At 40.4% G+C, this 17,717-nt stretch overlaps 2 protein-coding genes across 4 annotated transcripts; both read left to right on the forward strand.

Moving 5' to 3' along the window:
* Positions 1 to 2,752: 2,752 nt before the first annotated feature.
* ints15 (integrator complex subunit 15) lies at positions 2,753 to 7,310 on the forward strand. Its single transcript, XM_018754673.2, has 7 exons — positions 2,753 to 2,867; positions 3,856 to 4,054; positions 4,173 to 4,394; positions 4,552 to 4,717; positions 5,424 to 5,945; positions 6,026 to 6,065; positions 6,446 to 7,310. Exons 2-7 carry the CDS (start codon positions 3,863 to 3,865, stop codon positions 6,636 to 6,638), a joined length of 1,335 nt encoding a protein of 444 aa, XP_018610189.1. The 5' UTR covers positions 2,753 to 2,867; positions 3,856 to 3,862; the 3' UTR covers positions 6,639 to 7,310.
* A 5,172-nt stretch (positions 7,311 to 12,482) lies between these two features.
* Positions 12,483 to 17,149, forward strand: naa60 (N-alpha-acetyltransferase 60, NatF catalytic subunit). Of its 3 annotated transcripts, none has more exons than XM_018754668.1 (7): positions 12,483 to 12,667; positions 14,046 to 14,161; positions 14,285 to 14,414; positions 14,991 to 15,087; positions 15,220 to 15,454; positions 15,816 to 16,007; positions 16,231 to 17,149. In XM_018754668.1, exons 2-6 carry the CDS (start codon positions 14,052 to 14,054, stop codon positions 15,970 to 15,972), a joined length of 729 nt encoding a protein of 242 aa, XP_018610184.1. In that variant the 5' UTR covers positions 12,483 to 12,667; positions 14,046 to 14,051; the 3' UTR covers positions 15,973 to 16,007; positions 16,231 to 17,149. The 3 variants fall into 3 exon arrangements, with proteins under 3 accessions (XP_018610184.1, XP_018610185.1, XP_018610186.1); XM_018754669.1 differs by having other exon boundaries at positions 12,483 to 12,649; XM_018754670.1 differs by lacking the exon at positions 12,483 to 12,667 and adding an exon at positions 13,828 to 13,919.
* The last annotated feature ends 568 nt before the right edge of the window (positions 17,150 to 17,717 follow it).

Here is a 17,717-nt window from a genome sequence, read left to right on the forward strand (position 1 = left end):
GACACAGGAGCAGTTCAGTACAGACTTAAACATCACACACCTCCCTTCTTAAACCATCTATCCAGTGCCTTTGCTGGCATCACATATTTCTGCACATTTTACTGCACAGTAAGACATTTGCTGGATTGATCACAACAATGTTGCACATGAAGACATTTGGGCACCCTTCTCATTGATCCATTATTACCTCTTTAAATCCTCAAAGATCAACTGATTTGTTTCAATTCATATGCCGATGACACACAGCTGTATGTTTCGTTTAAGGCTGATGACCCATCACATGTGGTGTCTTTAGCTAATTGTTTTAGCAATATAAAACTATGGATGAGCAAGATTTTTTAATCTCTAATGCCAGTTAAACAGAGCTACTTGTGGTGGGTGGTGATGCCAAAACACTTGACACAATCACTCCAATCTTTACCACAAATGTTATTAGTTTCAAGTGTACAGATTGTGTCAAGGGTTTAGGTGTCCTGTTGGATGGGAAGCTGTCATTTGTATCTCATGTAAATGTTTTGACTAAGTTGTGCTTCCTTCACTTTGAAAACATAGTTAAATTACAGTGATTCCTATGTAGGCAGGTTGCTGAGAAATTTGTTCATGCTTTTGTTTCAAGCAGGCTGGACTGTTGTAATGCTTTATTATTGGGTTGTCCATATCAGACTGTATCCAGGCTACAGTTGGTACAAAATGCAGCTGGGAGAATTGTTACTAGAACTAGGAAGTATGACCATGTAACACCGGTACTTAAATCATTGCATTGGCTCCTGGTTACATTTAGAGTCGATTTATAAAATCCTAGAGTGGGGCGCAGTGGGTTGAACCACAGTCCTGCTGTCCGGTGGGTCTGGGGTTCAAGTCCTGCTTGGGGTGCCTTGCGACGGACTGGTGTCCCGTCCTGGGTGTGTCCCCTCCTCCTCCGGCCTTACGCCCTGTGTTACCGGGTAGGCTCCGGTTCCCCGCGACCCCGTATGGGACAAGCGGTTCCGAAAATGTGTGTGTGTGTGTGTGTGTGTGTGTGTGTGTGTGTGTGTGTGTGTGTAAAATCCTACTTTTGACCTATAAAGGAGTACATGGCATTGCTCCTGCTTACCTTTGTGAGATTGTTGATTCTTACAGTGTATCCCAGGACGATATCTTCGCTCACTGGATGCAGGTTACCTTAAAGTACCTATGATTAATAAGACCTCAGTAGGAGGTTGCACCTTTAGTTATAGAGCACCTAAACAGTGGAATAGTCTACCAATTACTGCAAGAAATGCCCCATCTGTATCAGTCTTCAAATCCAGACTAAAGACTTACATGTTTACTCAGGCATTCCACCTTGAAATGTAATTCCATCTGGCTGTGTTTGTTTTTCCCACCTTTATACCAAAGCATATTAAATGTACTTGTTTAAGTTAGAATGTACTAATTACTTTGTTCTTTTGTTGAGCATTGTCTCCCTATAATCAGACTTGAGAAGGCCGGCCAGCAGCCACAGACCCACCCCATGCTGACTGAAGATGATGACCAACTGCCATGATGGACGAGACGTAACGTTGCTGAACTGGGAAATCAAGCTACCATACAGCAACAATCCCATTATTACTTACTTACTTATTAAACTGGCTTAGAAGTCTTATTTAATCTAGAATGCCTAGGAGGGGTGTGCAGCCACTGGCCCTTGGACCCCCAGAGGTTTTTTCTCCCTCAGTTTTCATTTGAGAGTTTTTCTCCTTTCTTCTGTGGCCAGTAGGCATACTTATAGCTCTATAAAAGCGTTATTTTATGATAGTCTGTAGTCAACCGTCTTCTTTGTTTCTTTGTAACTGAGTTGTTAGGCCCAAGTACTCTGAGACTTCTAACCTGTAAGGTAAAAGCAGTAGGTAAGTGTGTGGATATCAAGTGTGCACTGTTGACTCACTGATGGAGAGGTGGAAGGCAGCTCATGCCACACAGATGCAACGGTCCCACAAAACCAACTATTTGGAGCCAACCGACAGCCGACATGGGGAAGAAGCCGAGAAGCCAACAGTTTCTGTGAAGAAGAGGCAGAGGTCAATCACAAGGGGGTGCCACTTCTCATTTTCATTCATACTGCAGTAGAGTCTCAATTATCCAACCTAAACACAAACAGGCTGCTACTGCCAGAGTTGCCACTTAGTCCTGAGTCTGTCCACACAGTCATATGTCACCAAGATGTACAGCCGGAGCTTAGCACGATGCCCTATGGGATGCCCTTGCTGACAATTAGTGTGAAGATGGTAGTGCTACCAACCAACATATGCTGAGGTCTGCCAGTTAGTCTAGGACCCAATTTCAAAGTATGGTACTACTGAGTCCAAGTCTTGCAGCTTGCTGATGATGTTTGTTGGCACAACTGTGCTGAATATAAATCAGTTGTTTACAGACAGTACTCTAGCAGTTGTTATTGTCTAGTTGAGCCGGATAGTGTGAAGTGAGAGGGATAATGCATCCTCTGTGTGGACCAGTTGTGACAATATGCAAGTTGAAGGTCCAAACTGTCAGTGATACTCCATTCAGTCGGTGTGTCCAAGCAGCAGACTCTCAAAGCATTTCATTAGAGTAACTGCCACTAGTCTGTAGTGATTCAGACAATCGAAATACTACTACAGCATTAATTTTTAAAAATTTGAAAAAAAAAAACCTTCACTGTGAAACTGCGAGATAATGCTTGAAGCTCCATTGCGTCAGAGGAGTTCTATTATCGAAACGCGAAGTGCATTTTGTCGCAAACAGGTCGCCGTACTATAGCCTATCGCACGGCTCGCGTGTAGGGTCCTCTTCCAACTTTGTGTTTTCTTTAACATAAAACTGTATGAAATTATCAGGAACGTCATGTAAGAACAGCACTAACGCTTTAGGTAAGAAGTAAACTCAGCGTTTTTGATGGGGTGTGTGTGGTTTTAGCTGTTTATTTTTTTTAAACATTTTCAGTATGAAAGCAGCAGGCCGAGGGCGAGATAGATACTGGACTGACTGGTACACACTACTACACACACTTACTAAAGTAAAAGAATATTGTAATCCCACTCCTTTTAAATGTGACTACAGAAAACCATTTGCTCATCTTTATTCTCTCTGTCAGGAAGTTAATCCGTAACCCGTCGTATTTTCAGTCCATGCTCATGATGATATTGATGCTCGATTATGATTATCATATTGTTACATGAATTTGATGAATTGATTTGGTTCACAAAAACAGCCCTCACCATCATCGTCATCCCTTCGTTTTGCATTTTTTATTACTCAAAAATGCAGTAGTAGCAGTCATACATTCATGAATAAAACAGTAAATTCAGTGCAGTCATACGCGCAACAGCAGATTAATAAATGCAACCAGTATTTACTGTAATTATAACATTCCATTGCAGTCAATACAGTGAATGTAGTTCTGGTATGTTTCAGTTATCAGTTAAATTGATTTCATTCATAAATGTAACACTATCTACAGTCATAAATGGGTTTGTAGATTAATAAATGCAATAATAAATTCAACAGTAGATTGATTGGGATTATAAATGAAACTGTGTAATCATGTCCCTGTTGGTGTAAGACACACATTGTTCTCTGAGATGAATGTTGTTTTGGAGAAATGTGTATGCTGAATTAATAAATGTTTAATTCCAATAATAAATACAATCAGAAATTAACAAATTTGTTACCAGCATAAATATAAGGATTGACTGAGTTCAGTCTATATCAACAAAAATACAGCAATAGATTAGCAGTAGTCAGAAACTCCTGCCACATTACACAAGGGTTAGTATCTGGCAGGTGTGATACCTTTCTTTGTGACGATGCCGTTTCTCCTAATGATTCAACTAACACCAGGCTCTCTGTATGACTCAGGACCACCATGAGCGACATTCGCCATTCCCTGCTGAGGCGGGATGCCCTGAGCGCTGCCAAGGAGGTACTCTACCACCTCGATATCTACTTCAGCAGTCAGTTGCAGAGCACTGCTGTGCCCATCGTGGACAAAGGCACCATCGAGCTTGTTGAGGAGTTCATCTTCCACGTGTCCAAAGACCGCAACATTCAACTAAAAGTAGGTCTTCAGCCTTGAGCTGCTTCATGAAACCTTTAGAAGTTGGCAGTCAGATGGAGATGCTCTGGGATGTCAAAGCAGTAATGTCCTTTTCCCTGTCGCTTCCTGTCCACCACAGCGAATGAGCTCTATGCAGGAGCTGCAGCTGCTCGAGATCATGTGCAGCTACTTCCAGGAGCAGAGCAAGGATGCCGTGCGCCAGCTCATCTTCTCTGCCCTCTTCAGCCCCCAAGGTGGCAAGGCGGACGACAGCCGCATGGCGATGATGGGCAAGCTGGTCTCTATGGCGGTGGCCGTGTGCCGGGTGCCCATTTTGGAGTGTGCTGCATCATGGCTGCAGGTTTGACCCAAAGTGCCGTTATGTGCCGCTTTATGTTTAGAAGTCAGGTTATTTAACACAAGGCCATGGGCAGAGAAGTGGCTGATACCAGGTGAGGCATGAAGTGCTTCTAATACTTCCTTGCTCTTGGTTTCCTTTCATTGCATGCCAATTGCAGCGGACCCATGCCCTGTACTGTGTGCGGCTCGCCAAGGTCCTGGTTGATGACTACTGCAGCCTGGTTCCCGGCTCTATACAGACCCTCAGACAGATCTACACAGCCAGTCCCCGCTTCTGCTGCCAGTTCATCACAGCTGTAACGGCCCTATATGACCTCTCCTCAGGTACAGAAACATCTACAACAGACAAAGGGCTTTAGTCACAGACACAGGATTATCGAAGCACAGCTTGTCTGTGTGATACAATCATGTTGCTGGTTCACATCAGTCAAATATTTGCCTATATAAGTGAAATTGAAATAGCAAATACATGATAACACATGGTGTTAAGACTAATTTATGTAGCTGTTAGAAGGTCAGGAAAGAAGTGGGCCTGAAAGAGATGGGATTGAGACCGTTCTGCCATGCTTAGAAAGATTCAGCAGCTCTGAGAGACAAGGAGCCAAAATTGACAACTGATGGGCTTTTGGTTCTGGAGCTCTTGTGAAGTGGGACCACCAAACAGCTGAAGGTGGAGGAGCAGAGTTCTGGTCTGTAGGGGGTGACAAGGTCCTGTAGGTATCGGTGCAGATTCTTTAACCGTCTTGTAGGCCATAACCAGAGCATGACACTTGATAAGGGCAGCTACAGGAAGCTGATGGAGAGAGATGAGGAGGGGAGAGTGCAAACACTGAGTTAATCTGTGTGTTGGCTCTTCACTCTGCCATGAAGTCATCATCTTTCCCTGTATTTGAATGCTGCAGAAAAACACATAAAGCAGTGTTTCATCCACTTGTTTTATGGCTTTGGCGTGATGAATAACAAATTAAAGGGAAATTTTAAAAGTTATATATTCCTTAGTTAATATTTCTTTCCATGTCTCCACAAACAGAGGAGTTGATACCTTCCTCTGGCCTGTTGGAGATGGTGGTCACCTGGATCACTGATGACCCCCGACTCAGCCTCATCACCTTCCTCAACATGCCCATCTCAGCCAACATGCCCCTGGGCTCATTGGGCATCACTCCCTTGGTTGGGTTGGTGCGTTGGTGTGCTAAATCCCCACTGTCCTACAAGAGGAACTCCAAGGCTCCTGTGGCTAATGGTCACACAGGCAAGCTGGCCAGGGAGTCTGTGGAGGAAGGCGTGGACCTGGACCCCCTCTACTCTAAGCTCCATCTTAGCGTCCTTCAGATCCTGCTGATGCTGCAGGCCCACCTGACGGAGAAGAACCTGTTTGGGCGGCTGGAGCTCCTACAGTTTGAGCAGATGGTCCAGCTGGTGGAGGAGCTGGGCCGGCTGGTGGAGGAACTGAACCCCCTCAATGCCACCAGGGAGATTGAGCTGTCACTCAATAGGCTGGCCCAGGTGTTGCAGGTTGCTATGGCATCAGGAGCACTGCTCTGCACACGAGGTGAGCTGGCTTTTTGCTTTCTCCTGGACTTTGGTCAGTTTTGTATTATTTTGGAAGTTAATTTTTCCTCCTTTTTCCAGAGGACCTGAGACCTATTTGTTCCAGATTGCCCCACAACAAGTAAGGGTTTTTTTCCATAGCATAGCATCGTGATCATAAATAAGCAAATCTAAATCATGTGAATCTCTTTTCTTATGTTCTGTCATTCTTTTTTTTTGCCTTCAGAGAAAATGTCTGAATTTCTGTGTGGTTATTTAGTGTTTTCATATATATTATTAGTACATGTTGATACTGTGACATTGATGACCTTAGACCTTATGATCAACACTTACCAGGACACTTACTTATGTTCTGTTCATCACTTTTTGCATATGTGTGTCTTCCAGAGGAATCAGGTGTCATGCTGTATTTGTGCATGCATAAAAATCTTACCTAAAATAAGCAAATTTTAAAATATCTAATTATCTTTTTTTTTTTTTTTTTTAATACCTCCCCCACAGTTTACTTCAGCTGGTCATGTCAGGTCCAGTCCAGCAACCTCCCCATTCTGCATTTCAGCCTGGGTTTTACCCCCACATCCACACACCACCGCTAGGCTACCCTCCTCGCCCGTCCACACCGGCTGCCGCAGCACACCCTGCGCACCCCTCATTCATCCCAGGGATGAGCTTTCCATACCGACCCATGCGTTAACAAAAGGTTGTGTGTATTCTGTTTGAGTATGCAGGTGTGTGTGTACATGAAAGTCAAAAAACTAAAACAGCTACAATCCTCAATTGACAATAGACAGTAGCCCTGTTCACTGGCATAGTAAAGGAACATATGTCCTTTCTTAAACCAAAGGAAGGTCGACAAGCTGTGAAAGACCAATACAGATGTGATGGCAAATTTTTTTTTTTTGTAAAAATTTTAAGTTGTATTTCAAAACAGAAGTAATAGGGTCCTCAGGGGTTATCCAAGGCCAGCTTCTATAAACTACTGAAAATAGCTAATGAAACAAACTTAGAAGGCAGATGATTTCCATGATTTAATCCGTTGTGGTTTTTATATGGACTATTTTGTAGAGGTATATCTAATCCCACAAGTCTTTTGTAAAATCTGTCCTTTGGCCAAATAACCTGTCTTTAAAAAACTCTTTATAAAAATCTGCCAAAGTGAAACAAAAGTGAACTAAGTTCCTATTTCAGCATTTTAGAAAATTTTTTTTCAAAACAGTAACATTGGTACAAGTAACAAAATGCAGTTGTTTCAGAATACAGGGTGAAAAATATGGCAAGTTCATTCCATGCTTTATTGCTGCATATGTTTGTGTTTAAAGCTACCCTTGTTTTTGGGCAGTTGTAATAAAATTTTTTATACATTAAACAGTTTCATTTTTAAGTGTTTACTTAACTGTTTCTAAGGAAAGACTGATCACACCAATGGAAAAAAATGTACAGGCAAGTAACTCACAAATCACAGAACTACAGATGCAAGTGTGGTTCTGCGAAGACTTATTCCTACCTGAATGGCCATGGCCTGCAGTTTAAGGAGGATTTCTCTAAGGAAGACCAGGAGACTATGCACCAGTTTTGGCCAGAGGTTCAGAAGGCCCAGGCAGTGGGGAAGACAGCCTACTTCGTAGGAGCCTCTTGCAGGACGACTTTGTGAAAGGTTCGCTTATTATTCTTTGCTCATGTGCCTTATTTAACAAATAGTTTTGTTATTAGGCATAGATTATCTGATTATCTCTTGGTACAGGCAATAATTTTACATGCCATTTTTTTTTAAGTGCTGGACAACTTTAATTTAAGAAGCATATTTTATGTTGTTAAAGTTGTCACATTAATATAGCTTAGATTATTGTAGAATTTTTCTAAAAGTCTCTGTTCACATAACTTGAAATGTTCTGTGGTACAACTCATTTCATTGACCTACCTATTTTATAGAGTATTAGACAATAGAGGTTAAAAGTTATTTTTTATTTGAGCTTTGTATTTTAATGTTTTTTGGTTGTTTAGTTGAATGCCAAGGGGTTAAAAGGCAATGTGAAGCATAAGGCCTTGTTTTTGTTTAGCAAGTACTTAAAAACTGATTCCCACCCCCCGAGGACAGACATTCAATTGCTAGTGATACTAATTTTTAAAAATCACAATTGGGTTGGGATGTCTGGCTGTCCCATGGGTCAGAGCACTAAAAAGCAATTTTGAAGGTAAGGTCCTGCACTCTGTGATTGTCATGGTCATTTCATTTGTTTAGTTATCAAACATAATTGTATTACTTTGATTGTGGTTAACATTTATGGGTTTAAATCTAACAATGATGAATTACTTAATTGTTGGAAGATAGACTTGTACACTGGCTGTCCAAATATCCAAAGGCTTATTTGTTGATAGGAGGAGATTTTAATGTTGTTTTGGAGGAGGCTAAGGATAAATGGCCCCCAGGTTGACCCTCACGCTTAAAATCTACTTTACAGTTTCTCATGGACAAATTTGATGTTACTGACATATCAGGGAGAAATTTGTAAATGATGTGTTATATACCTGGAGCAACAGAGGTGGCACTATACAGTCATGTATAGACTTCTGGCTTGTTTAAAAGGTATTAGAGAGAAATAGCATTACAGTTAATATTTTGACAACACCGTTGACTGACCACAAAGCTGTCTTTATTAGTATCAACTTTTTTGCTGGAACATCTTACACTAGAGTGGCTTCTTACTGGAAGTTGAACAGCTCCCTACTTAAACGCAAATCTGAAGAGGCTGATCACTTATTACTGGGATAAAGCCCAGAGGAATGGTATGTTTAGTTGCAACTGGGAGCTATTAAAGTTTGAAATCGGCAAATATTTAAGAAAATACAGCAGTTTTGTAACCAAATTGTGGTGTTTTACACCAAGAACGAATCCTTGAGAGTTTTGTAAAAGAAAGGTTCCTGCCGGCCTGTAGGGTGTAAGTTGACAAAGGATAATTGTCATTGGTTAGTTCCTAAAAGAAGCGGGAACCGTTATTGGCGGCACTATATATAACGGGGGTGTTTTTGCGCAAAAAAGAGATGAGGTTCCGCGGTGTGAAGTGAGTTTGTGACGCGAGCTACTGTTCTTAATAAACTCTTTGTTTGCACACTTCAAGTGTTCCAGTGCTTTGTTTCAGGGAAACCTCCAAAGAACGGTGTACCTTCCTTTTCGGACACCACACAAATCTAGACGTGTTTTGGAGGAGGAGGTTATTTCAGAAATTACTACCCTTTCGAGTTTACCGCCAATTAGTTTATTGGAAGAGGGGAGGTTAAGGTTAACTGAGCTACAGAGTAAATTGGATGACATGTACAGAGTGAGAGCAGAGGGAGCTTTCGTAAGGCCTCGATAGAAGTAGCTAGAGCATGGGGAGCAAATTTCTACATATTTCTTCAAGCTCGAGAAGTCACGAGCTAAACATAATTCTGTTTCTCAGTTAAACGTTGAGGGAATTATTGCCAATAGCCCAGAGGAAAATTTTCAACTTTTGTTATAGCTGTTACTCCACACTGTACAAATCTAAGTTTATTGATGGTGACATGACAGCCTTCTTTAAATATCTCAGCACCCTGAATTGCATTAATAAAGATGAAACACTAATGTGTGACCATCCAGTTATTGTAGAGGAAATTATGGATGCCATTAAATTATTTAAAAAGTCACCAGGCAATGATGGGATCACTGTTGAATTTTATAAACTCTTTCCTTAGTTCATTGCACCCTTTTTGTTTGAATTTTATTCAGAGAACATTGCTTGAACTGCTCTTCACACTAGTATGATGCAATACTAATAGTTTACTTAACAATGACTATAAAAATGTTTGCCAGAAGATTTAAACAAGTGTTAGATTCAGCTATTACGCATACACTTTCTGAACCGCTTGTCCCATACGAGGTCGCGGGGAGCCGGAGCCTAACCCAGCAACACAGGGCGTAAGGCTGGAGGGGGAGGGGACACAGCCAGGATGGGACGCCAGTCTATCGCAAGGCACCCCAAGTGGGACTCGAACCCCAGACCCACCAGCGAGCAGGACCTGGTCCAACCCACTGCGCCCCCCCCCCCCCCCCCCCCCCGATTCAGTTATTAAAGAAAATCAATTTGGATTTTTTAGTAGCAGGCATATTTTCAGTAATATAAGATTGGTCCGAGACATCATTGATTATTTTGATTTTGATGTGGATGATAGCTTTATGTTGTTTGTGTATTTCTACAAAGGATTTGATACTGTTGAGCACCCTTTTATGTTTTATTGTTTGGAAAGTTTTAGATTTAGGAGTTACTTCACAATGAAAACCTGCTATGCAAATGGTAACAGCTCTCTGAAGTTAAGTCATGGCACTACTCACAGGTTCTCTGTCAAAAGATATTTTAGGCAGGGTTGTCCAGTTTCTATGTACCTCTTTCTCCTTGTTGCTCAAGTCTTCTGGCACTTTATTAAGTTAAGTAGTTTGGAAGGTATTTCTATTGCTGGAAGAAGTATTATAAGTCAGCTGGCAGGTAATACAACTTTATTCTTGAAAAATGTTTTGCAGGTACAGCCTGCTGCTGAGTTAATTTGTCCAAAGCAGAAGGTATTTCCAGGCTTACTTATGTTGCCTCTTCAGTGTATTTAGACAGCAAAACTGCTAAAACGATAGACCAGATGCTCTTCAATTTTCTGTGGAAAAACCGAGTATGCTATATTTGGAAGTCGGTGGTTATTAACTCATTTAAGAATGGTGGGCTTGATTTCTCAGACTTTCTACCTTGAATTTGATTCTTAAAATTAACTGGATAAAACAATTCCTGAGAAATGATGCCTCTATCTGGAATTTCATTCCAAAGTTTGTTTTTGACCAAATCGGTGACCTCTCATTCTTTTTGATGTGCAATTACAGTATACATACACACACAGACACATTTTCAGAACCGCTTGTCCCAAACGGGGTCGCGGGGAACCGGAGCCTACCCAGCAACACAGGGCGTAAGGCCGGAGGGGGAGGGGACACACCCAGGATGGGACGCCAGCCCGTCGCAAGGCACCCCAAGCGGGACTCGAACCCCAGACCCACTGGAGAGCAGGACCCGGTCCGACCCACCGCGCCCCCGTGCAATTACAGTATAGTTCAAGTTAGAATGGGTTTTTATTGTCGTTCCTCTATATAGCTTGTATACGGTGGAATGAAATGTCGTTTCTCTGGGACCATGGTGCAACACAGAACAGTATGCAAGACTAGATAAAGTGCAAATACATACCAGTGTGACACAAGTACAGGACAATAAATATACAGAACAGTAGATACACAGGACATGAGCTGTAAACTGTTTTGTACTGTAGTAGCAATAAAGTCCCATAATAAAAGTATCTGATGCAGCTTTGTAAAGTGCAGATGTGCAGTAGTATTGCATCACTGAATCATCAGGATAGAGATGTTACCAGTTAAGTCATCAGCCTTTCACAAACAGGCTCTGTTGGCATGGAAGTGAATTTACAAGCACAATTTTTCTCCACATTGGTCTTATATTTGGAACAATGGTGAGGTCTTGTATAAGGGTAAGAGTATCTTTTTAAGAAATTGGTTTGACAGAAATATCCTTCTGGTGGGCCAGTTGAAGGCCTCACAAAGAGATGAGTTACTCTGAGTTTATGTTGTATTTTAGGTTTCCTGTCACAATGAAAGAGTTTGGCCTGGTAATGGAGGCTATTCCAAATGACTCTGTGACACTATTTAAAGAGATCTCTTACCCTGCTGTTGCCTCTATAGCAAATCTGGTTGATACTCCTTGTGGAAGAATCTGTTTCTCACAGTCTCTCAGAAATAACGGAGCTGTTCGTTCTTTCTTTCAGAATGAAGTTGCCACCTTACCTTATGTCAGTACTTATTGGAATACCTTTTATAACACTGTCCCATAGGAGAAAGTTTGGCTGCTGACTCACAAATACTTAACAAGCAGGGTTAAGGAAATCTTTTAAGATTATTCACAAATTCTACCCTGTAAAGCATTTTCTCAGAAAATTGAAGGATGGGATATATGTAAACAGTTTTTTTTTTCTTTTTCTTCCTGTAACCTGCACCCAGAGATGGTGCCTCACCTCTTTTGGCACTGTCGTTATACCAAAAAGCTATAGAGAGATGTCTGTAAATGTATTACTGATAAACCATGTAAGCCAAATATCATATACACAGGTCCAAATTTGCTAATAAAAACACCTAAAGAATTAAGCAGTACATAAACACTATCGAGGAGTGTAATAATACGGCTATTAAGACTACATTATTGTAATATTTTTGATGTAATCATGTCTGGTTATAGAGTGTTTTTTGTAATTTTTTGTGTATTATTTTTTCATTTACTTATTTATTTTGCTTATTTCTGAGATTCTGGCTAGGTTTCATTGTTCTGGATTAACGTTATTGTACTGTTAGTGTTTAAATTGTTTAATAAAAATATTTTTTCTTAAAAAAGTATGCTTCCGCAAAAGTGCCAGAACGAGACTGACTTCCGCTATGTATGCCGGAAGGGGAGAACCTAGTCTGCCAGTCGACTAACGTCAGGGACGCTTCCGGAACTAGCGAATGCATCAGTCTGGGGCGCTCGTTTCAATATTAATTTCCTCAGTATAGAAAAAGTTTTTTTTAAATTTTATTTTACTATGGTGTTGTCATTGCACTGAGCAGCGTTCGCGACAGCAAGGGAAACTGTCGTCCGCATTCCTCTTGCTGTAAGCACAGAAAAGCAGGTGACAACGTCTATCCCGCTTGCGGCGTACGCTCGCCAACATGTCATTAGCTGTTGCGGCTTTTCTGCGCTGTTGGGTGTGTGCATCAATTAATAAATTAGTTGAAGTCAGCTATGTTGTTTATATGGTTGGTGGGTTGTGGGTGTTGGAGAAGAAGGCAGCTAAGATTTTTGGTCTCGGGTCATGCATGGAGATGTCTGTTGTGTTGATGTTCTGTGGCTGGTTGGGTAGTAGTTTCTGTACAGCGTTGATAAAATACGCATGAACGTCCCCGGGTATCTTGATTCACTTGAATGATACGGTATAAGTACTTAAGTACTGTGTAACAACTGGAAATTAAATGAAAGTAGATTGTTAATTATCTTTTTAAGAACATCGACGTAGCTAAGAATGACACTAATTTCTTTACGCTGATCAGTGATTTGTCCTTTTTGCGCTAACATTTTTAATCAGATTTAAGTTTTTATGCGATAACTATCGTCCCAGTAAAGTAGCGTGAACAGTTAACTAGGTAGAATAATAATATTCACTTGTGTAAGTGTACTGTACCTGTCTAGATAGGTTTGTTTTTTTTTGTACATCCTCACTAATGGACTGTAGGTAAAGATGATATAACTCATTTTAGCAGACTATTACGTTAATTTGCTTGTTTTACTCGAACTGCTAATGCTTTACGTGGTGTATTATGCCCTTAATTCGGTGCATGATAGTTGGCTGGTCCGTTCGCATCATTTTGAATATATACACCAGGCATTACGGTTGACAGGTCAGGTTTGGGCGTGGTGTTAAGTTTAACAAAGACGTAATGCTGCTTCAGTCAACCCCTATTAGCTAGTATACACCACGTGTTTGTTCAGCGGCGAATGCAAATCGTTGTGGGCGTGATTCAATGTTGAAGACTACGTAATACTTGCTTCACTCGACACCTATTGGTCAGTGCTTAAATTTGCATTTGTTCATTTAACTGAGCGCGCTCTCTGCGTCCTAACGAGTATTTCTTTAAGGTTTTTCGTGGAAAAATTACTAGTTTTTGCGTGTACATAGTTATTGTCAAGGGCGTTTCTTTAGTCCTTTTGTTAAATTTATGGTCCATTTTGTCTGCTATTTAAAACACCGTGCGCATTTGTTTTCATGGAGAATTTTGGGATTCTTGAAAGTTTAGAACTAGTTGTTGTATACGTAAAGGTGCAGAATTATTGGAAATGGGTTTTATTTGTATTTGCTAGTAATACTGAAAATAAGTTTGTTTCAGGTGAATTGGAATTCTCTCTTCAGCAGTAGTTTTCATTTCACGTCTGTTCATCTCAGACTATGTACCTATGAAATATTGTGTTGAGTTGTCCCCATTATAAGTGTTTTATGAATCTGATTCAATAAGGTGTGAATGACCGACGTGGTGCTCCCCTCTGTGCTCAGTGAGATAAAGCTCCGTCTGCTTTGCCACGATGACATAGACAGTATAAAACTGCTTTGTGGCGACTGGTTCCCTATTGAGTGAGTACTGCATTTTCAAGTGTTACCAGAACCTTTTCATACACAAAGAATGTACAAATAGAGATGTACTAAACTACCCGTTTGTTACACTTTTTGCTGACATTATACCTTTTTTTCCTTCAGGTACCCAGACTCATGGTATCACGACATCACCTCAAACAAGAAGTTCTTTTCACTGGCAGCCACCTACAGAGGTGGTATTGTGGGAATGATTGTGGCAGAAATTAAAGGCCGGACAAAGGTGCATAAAGAGGTAGGACAGCGTTACGCTCTGCATACCGACTTCTAATTTCATATCACCCTAGAGGCTGTTCCATCAGTTTTTACAGTGGGTGTTAACGAGAGCTTTTCAGTCTGTCATACACAGCTCTGCTTCCAGGTGTGCACTTGTATTGACAGTAACGTCAGAATTAAAGGCTTTCAGATCGTTAGCATATCAGTTGAAGGGTTTTATGAGAAGCCATGGATTCAGACATGTAACTTTTGTCTGTCTGTTCAGTCACATTTGCAGCTCGAAAGGTCTTAAAGTGGAACACTTTGCCAAAGAGTTCTGTTTTTAGACTTTGACTAACGAGATGGGCTGTTCTCAACGTCCTTGAGTGACTTTTTTCAGCAAAGTGAAATTATTGACTTAATTTTATAGATGGCTTGAAACTAATTACCAATTTTTTTATTGTCATTGCCATTTTACAGCTGGACCTTTACTCAACATCTTTGAGCTACTTAAGACTAAAATGGGGTTTCTCCCTGTGGTCGAACCTGCTGAAACTGTACTACTTCCGCCTGTACTTGGTAACAGGTTAATTTTTTTCTCTGCCCTTACCCCTAGGATGGAGACATTCTGGCATCAAGCTTTCCGGTCGACACTCAGGTTGCTTACATCTTAAGCTTAGGAGTGGTGAAAGAATTCCGGAAACACGGAATAGGTATGAGATTGAATCTCTTACATATATCTTAAACTACATTGGTCAAAATGCTGCTTGATATGGTTACCAATAAAGACAATAAAAGACAAACACGGTTTCTTGTTCTTGACATATCAGCTTTGTTTCTGTTAGGTTCCCTTTTGCTGGATAGCTTAAAGGACCACATATCAACCACCGCGCAGGACCACTGCAAAGCCATCTACCTGCATGTGTTGACCACCAACAATACCGCCATTCACTTCTATGAGAACAGAGACTTTAAGCAGCATCACTACTTGCCCTATTACTATTCCATTCGGGGAGTTCTAAAGGATGGCTTCACCTATGTTCTCTACATCAACGGTGGTCATCCCCCATGGACCATCTTATATCCTTTGGTTTTGCACACAGGATTGTAGGATTTTCGGTTTGTTTCTGTTGTCCTATGCTGGCCATGTGGTCTTTGATGTTGATTCATTTCCTGGCAGTCTGTTGACCAGTGTCCCTCTTGGCTCAGTCTTGTGTTTAAGTATTAACTTTCACTCACTTCCTTAGCACTGTAGTGCCTGCTGTATGTTGCTTGACACTTTGATCTACCTCAGATTATCAAAGTAAAACTGTAAAAGTAGTCCATGATTTATCCTAAATGCTTCAAAATTGTTAAATGATTTGGCATGTAACTTTTTGAGTTAACTGGTTCCTTGGACTATCCACATGCTATCGTGCATGTTCCTTGACTCTGCTCCTACTGACTACATCCAGCACATTGGGTCCACGCTGGCCAGCTTGAGACCCTGCTCCATCCCTCAAAGGATATACCGGCAAGCACAGAGTCTCCTCCGCAACTTCTTACCTTGGCCAGGGATTTCCTCCAAGAGCGGTATTGAATACAGTAGGACGATGTGATCACCTCAATGGAGCACAGGTGTGCTGTGGACTCGGTGAGCTCTCCCTCAACTCCTTTCCCACATACAACTAAAACCACTGTCAAAGAACAGGAATTTAGCATCCAGTTCTCAGCAGCATCTCACTTCTTTGTCTTTTGTTTTCTACAAAAAAGTAGAACTCTTTTGAACTATGTTTTGCATTTGAGATGTGATGCTTTGTGTCGATATTCTTCAAAAACATTACATTACAGCACACTTATGTTCTTCTTTGTTTCAGGAATGGAGTTTTGTTTTTCCTTTTTGGAACATCAATTTCCTGTCTCCGGGATACACAGATGAAACCTCACTATGACTGAGATTGCAGAAACACTCCTAGTTTTTGCTTGTTGCAGTTGGTCACAGACTATGTATTATACCTGTACAGTATATATACTAATTATATGAGCAGTAAGGTTACCACTAGCTCTCTGGTCTCCGGCTGCACACTTTCCTGTCTCTGTCATGCCTGTACATTGCTGCTGTGCAGATCATTCTCTGTCTTGTCTATAAGTTAAATGTAGCTCTAAATCACTGTGTGCTAGTTGATATTAGTTTCTCTATACTGTACAAATAGTGGGAGTATATTTTATACCTAAATACCAGATCACCTGCGTGTAAACATGTAATACATCCCTGCTTAGTAGAATGAATATCAGAACCATCAGTATCTTGGGATTATTGAATGGATTACTTTCAAGAGTTCACCCTTATTTTAGACATGTTTTGCTTCTTTTGGTTTTTCTTATTTTTGATCATACTGGCTGGCAGAGACTGAGGATGATGAGATGAGAAATTATGAATGTTCATTCAGTTAAACTGAACTGCCTGTACTCTGCACTGGTCTGCTAATCAGTACATCGACTTTTAGCGATAACCCTTTGCTGGAAGTAAATAACATACAGAGAAATTGTGAGCTTAATTTAAGGAGGCATATGCTGAATTAAAATACAGGTAATAAATCACGGTTATCAATTTTAAACAATTACCTTTAAAATGAACTTCATTAGGCATTTGTTTCAACAGTTAAATCATTCTGTGTGGTACTGTTCTAAGTGTTTTTGCCTTTTTAACTGCCTGTTGTATTTAAATGTGATGTGTCATATGTATAATATCACCTTTAGGTTGAAGTTTTAGGATCGTTCATGCTTTATCCATTTTTATGATCAGATTTTTACATTTGGAGAATGTTCTACAAATGCATTTGTAAAAATTTTTGTTACCTTCTGTCCAAAACCATTCTGAAAGCTGTGAGGGAAATACGTTTCATTTTAATTTTAGAAAGAAAGTATTAAATAAGTAATTTTTGTAAGACTGAATTGCAGTTTAATATCCTCATTTTAGTTTTGAATTGACAGCAAGATTTTATGGTTTGTCTCCGTAAGTTTTTAAAATTTTTAATGGAGCAACCCCTCTGTTAAATTTTCATGTGTTAAGATGGAATCTACCGTTTACTACAAGAAATGTTTAAGTCTTTCAGTTAAGGATATTTATTACTTTTGTTCTTTCAAAAGTGTGAATCCACAGTAAATATACAGCAATGTCAAGCTGTTTTAATCTCTTGAACCTGTTTCTATACAGTTTTTCAATGTTATGAGAATATCTAGTGTATATTTGTATACAGCATTTGTAAAAACCTATACAAATTTTAGCCGACAAAACCAAAAATAAACGCATTAATTAGTTAAGGCCATTATCTGAAAGCCTTATTAGACCTTATCAAAAATT

The sequence above is a fragment of the Scleropages formosus genome, chromosome 8, assembly GCF_900964775.1.
Source record: "Scleropages formosus chromosome 8, fSclFor1.1, whole genome shotgun sequence".
Classification (NCBI taxonomy): domain Eukaryota; kingdom Metazoa; phylum Chordata; class Actinopteri; order Osteoglossiformes; family Osteoglossidae; genus Scleropages; species Scleropages formosus.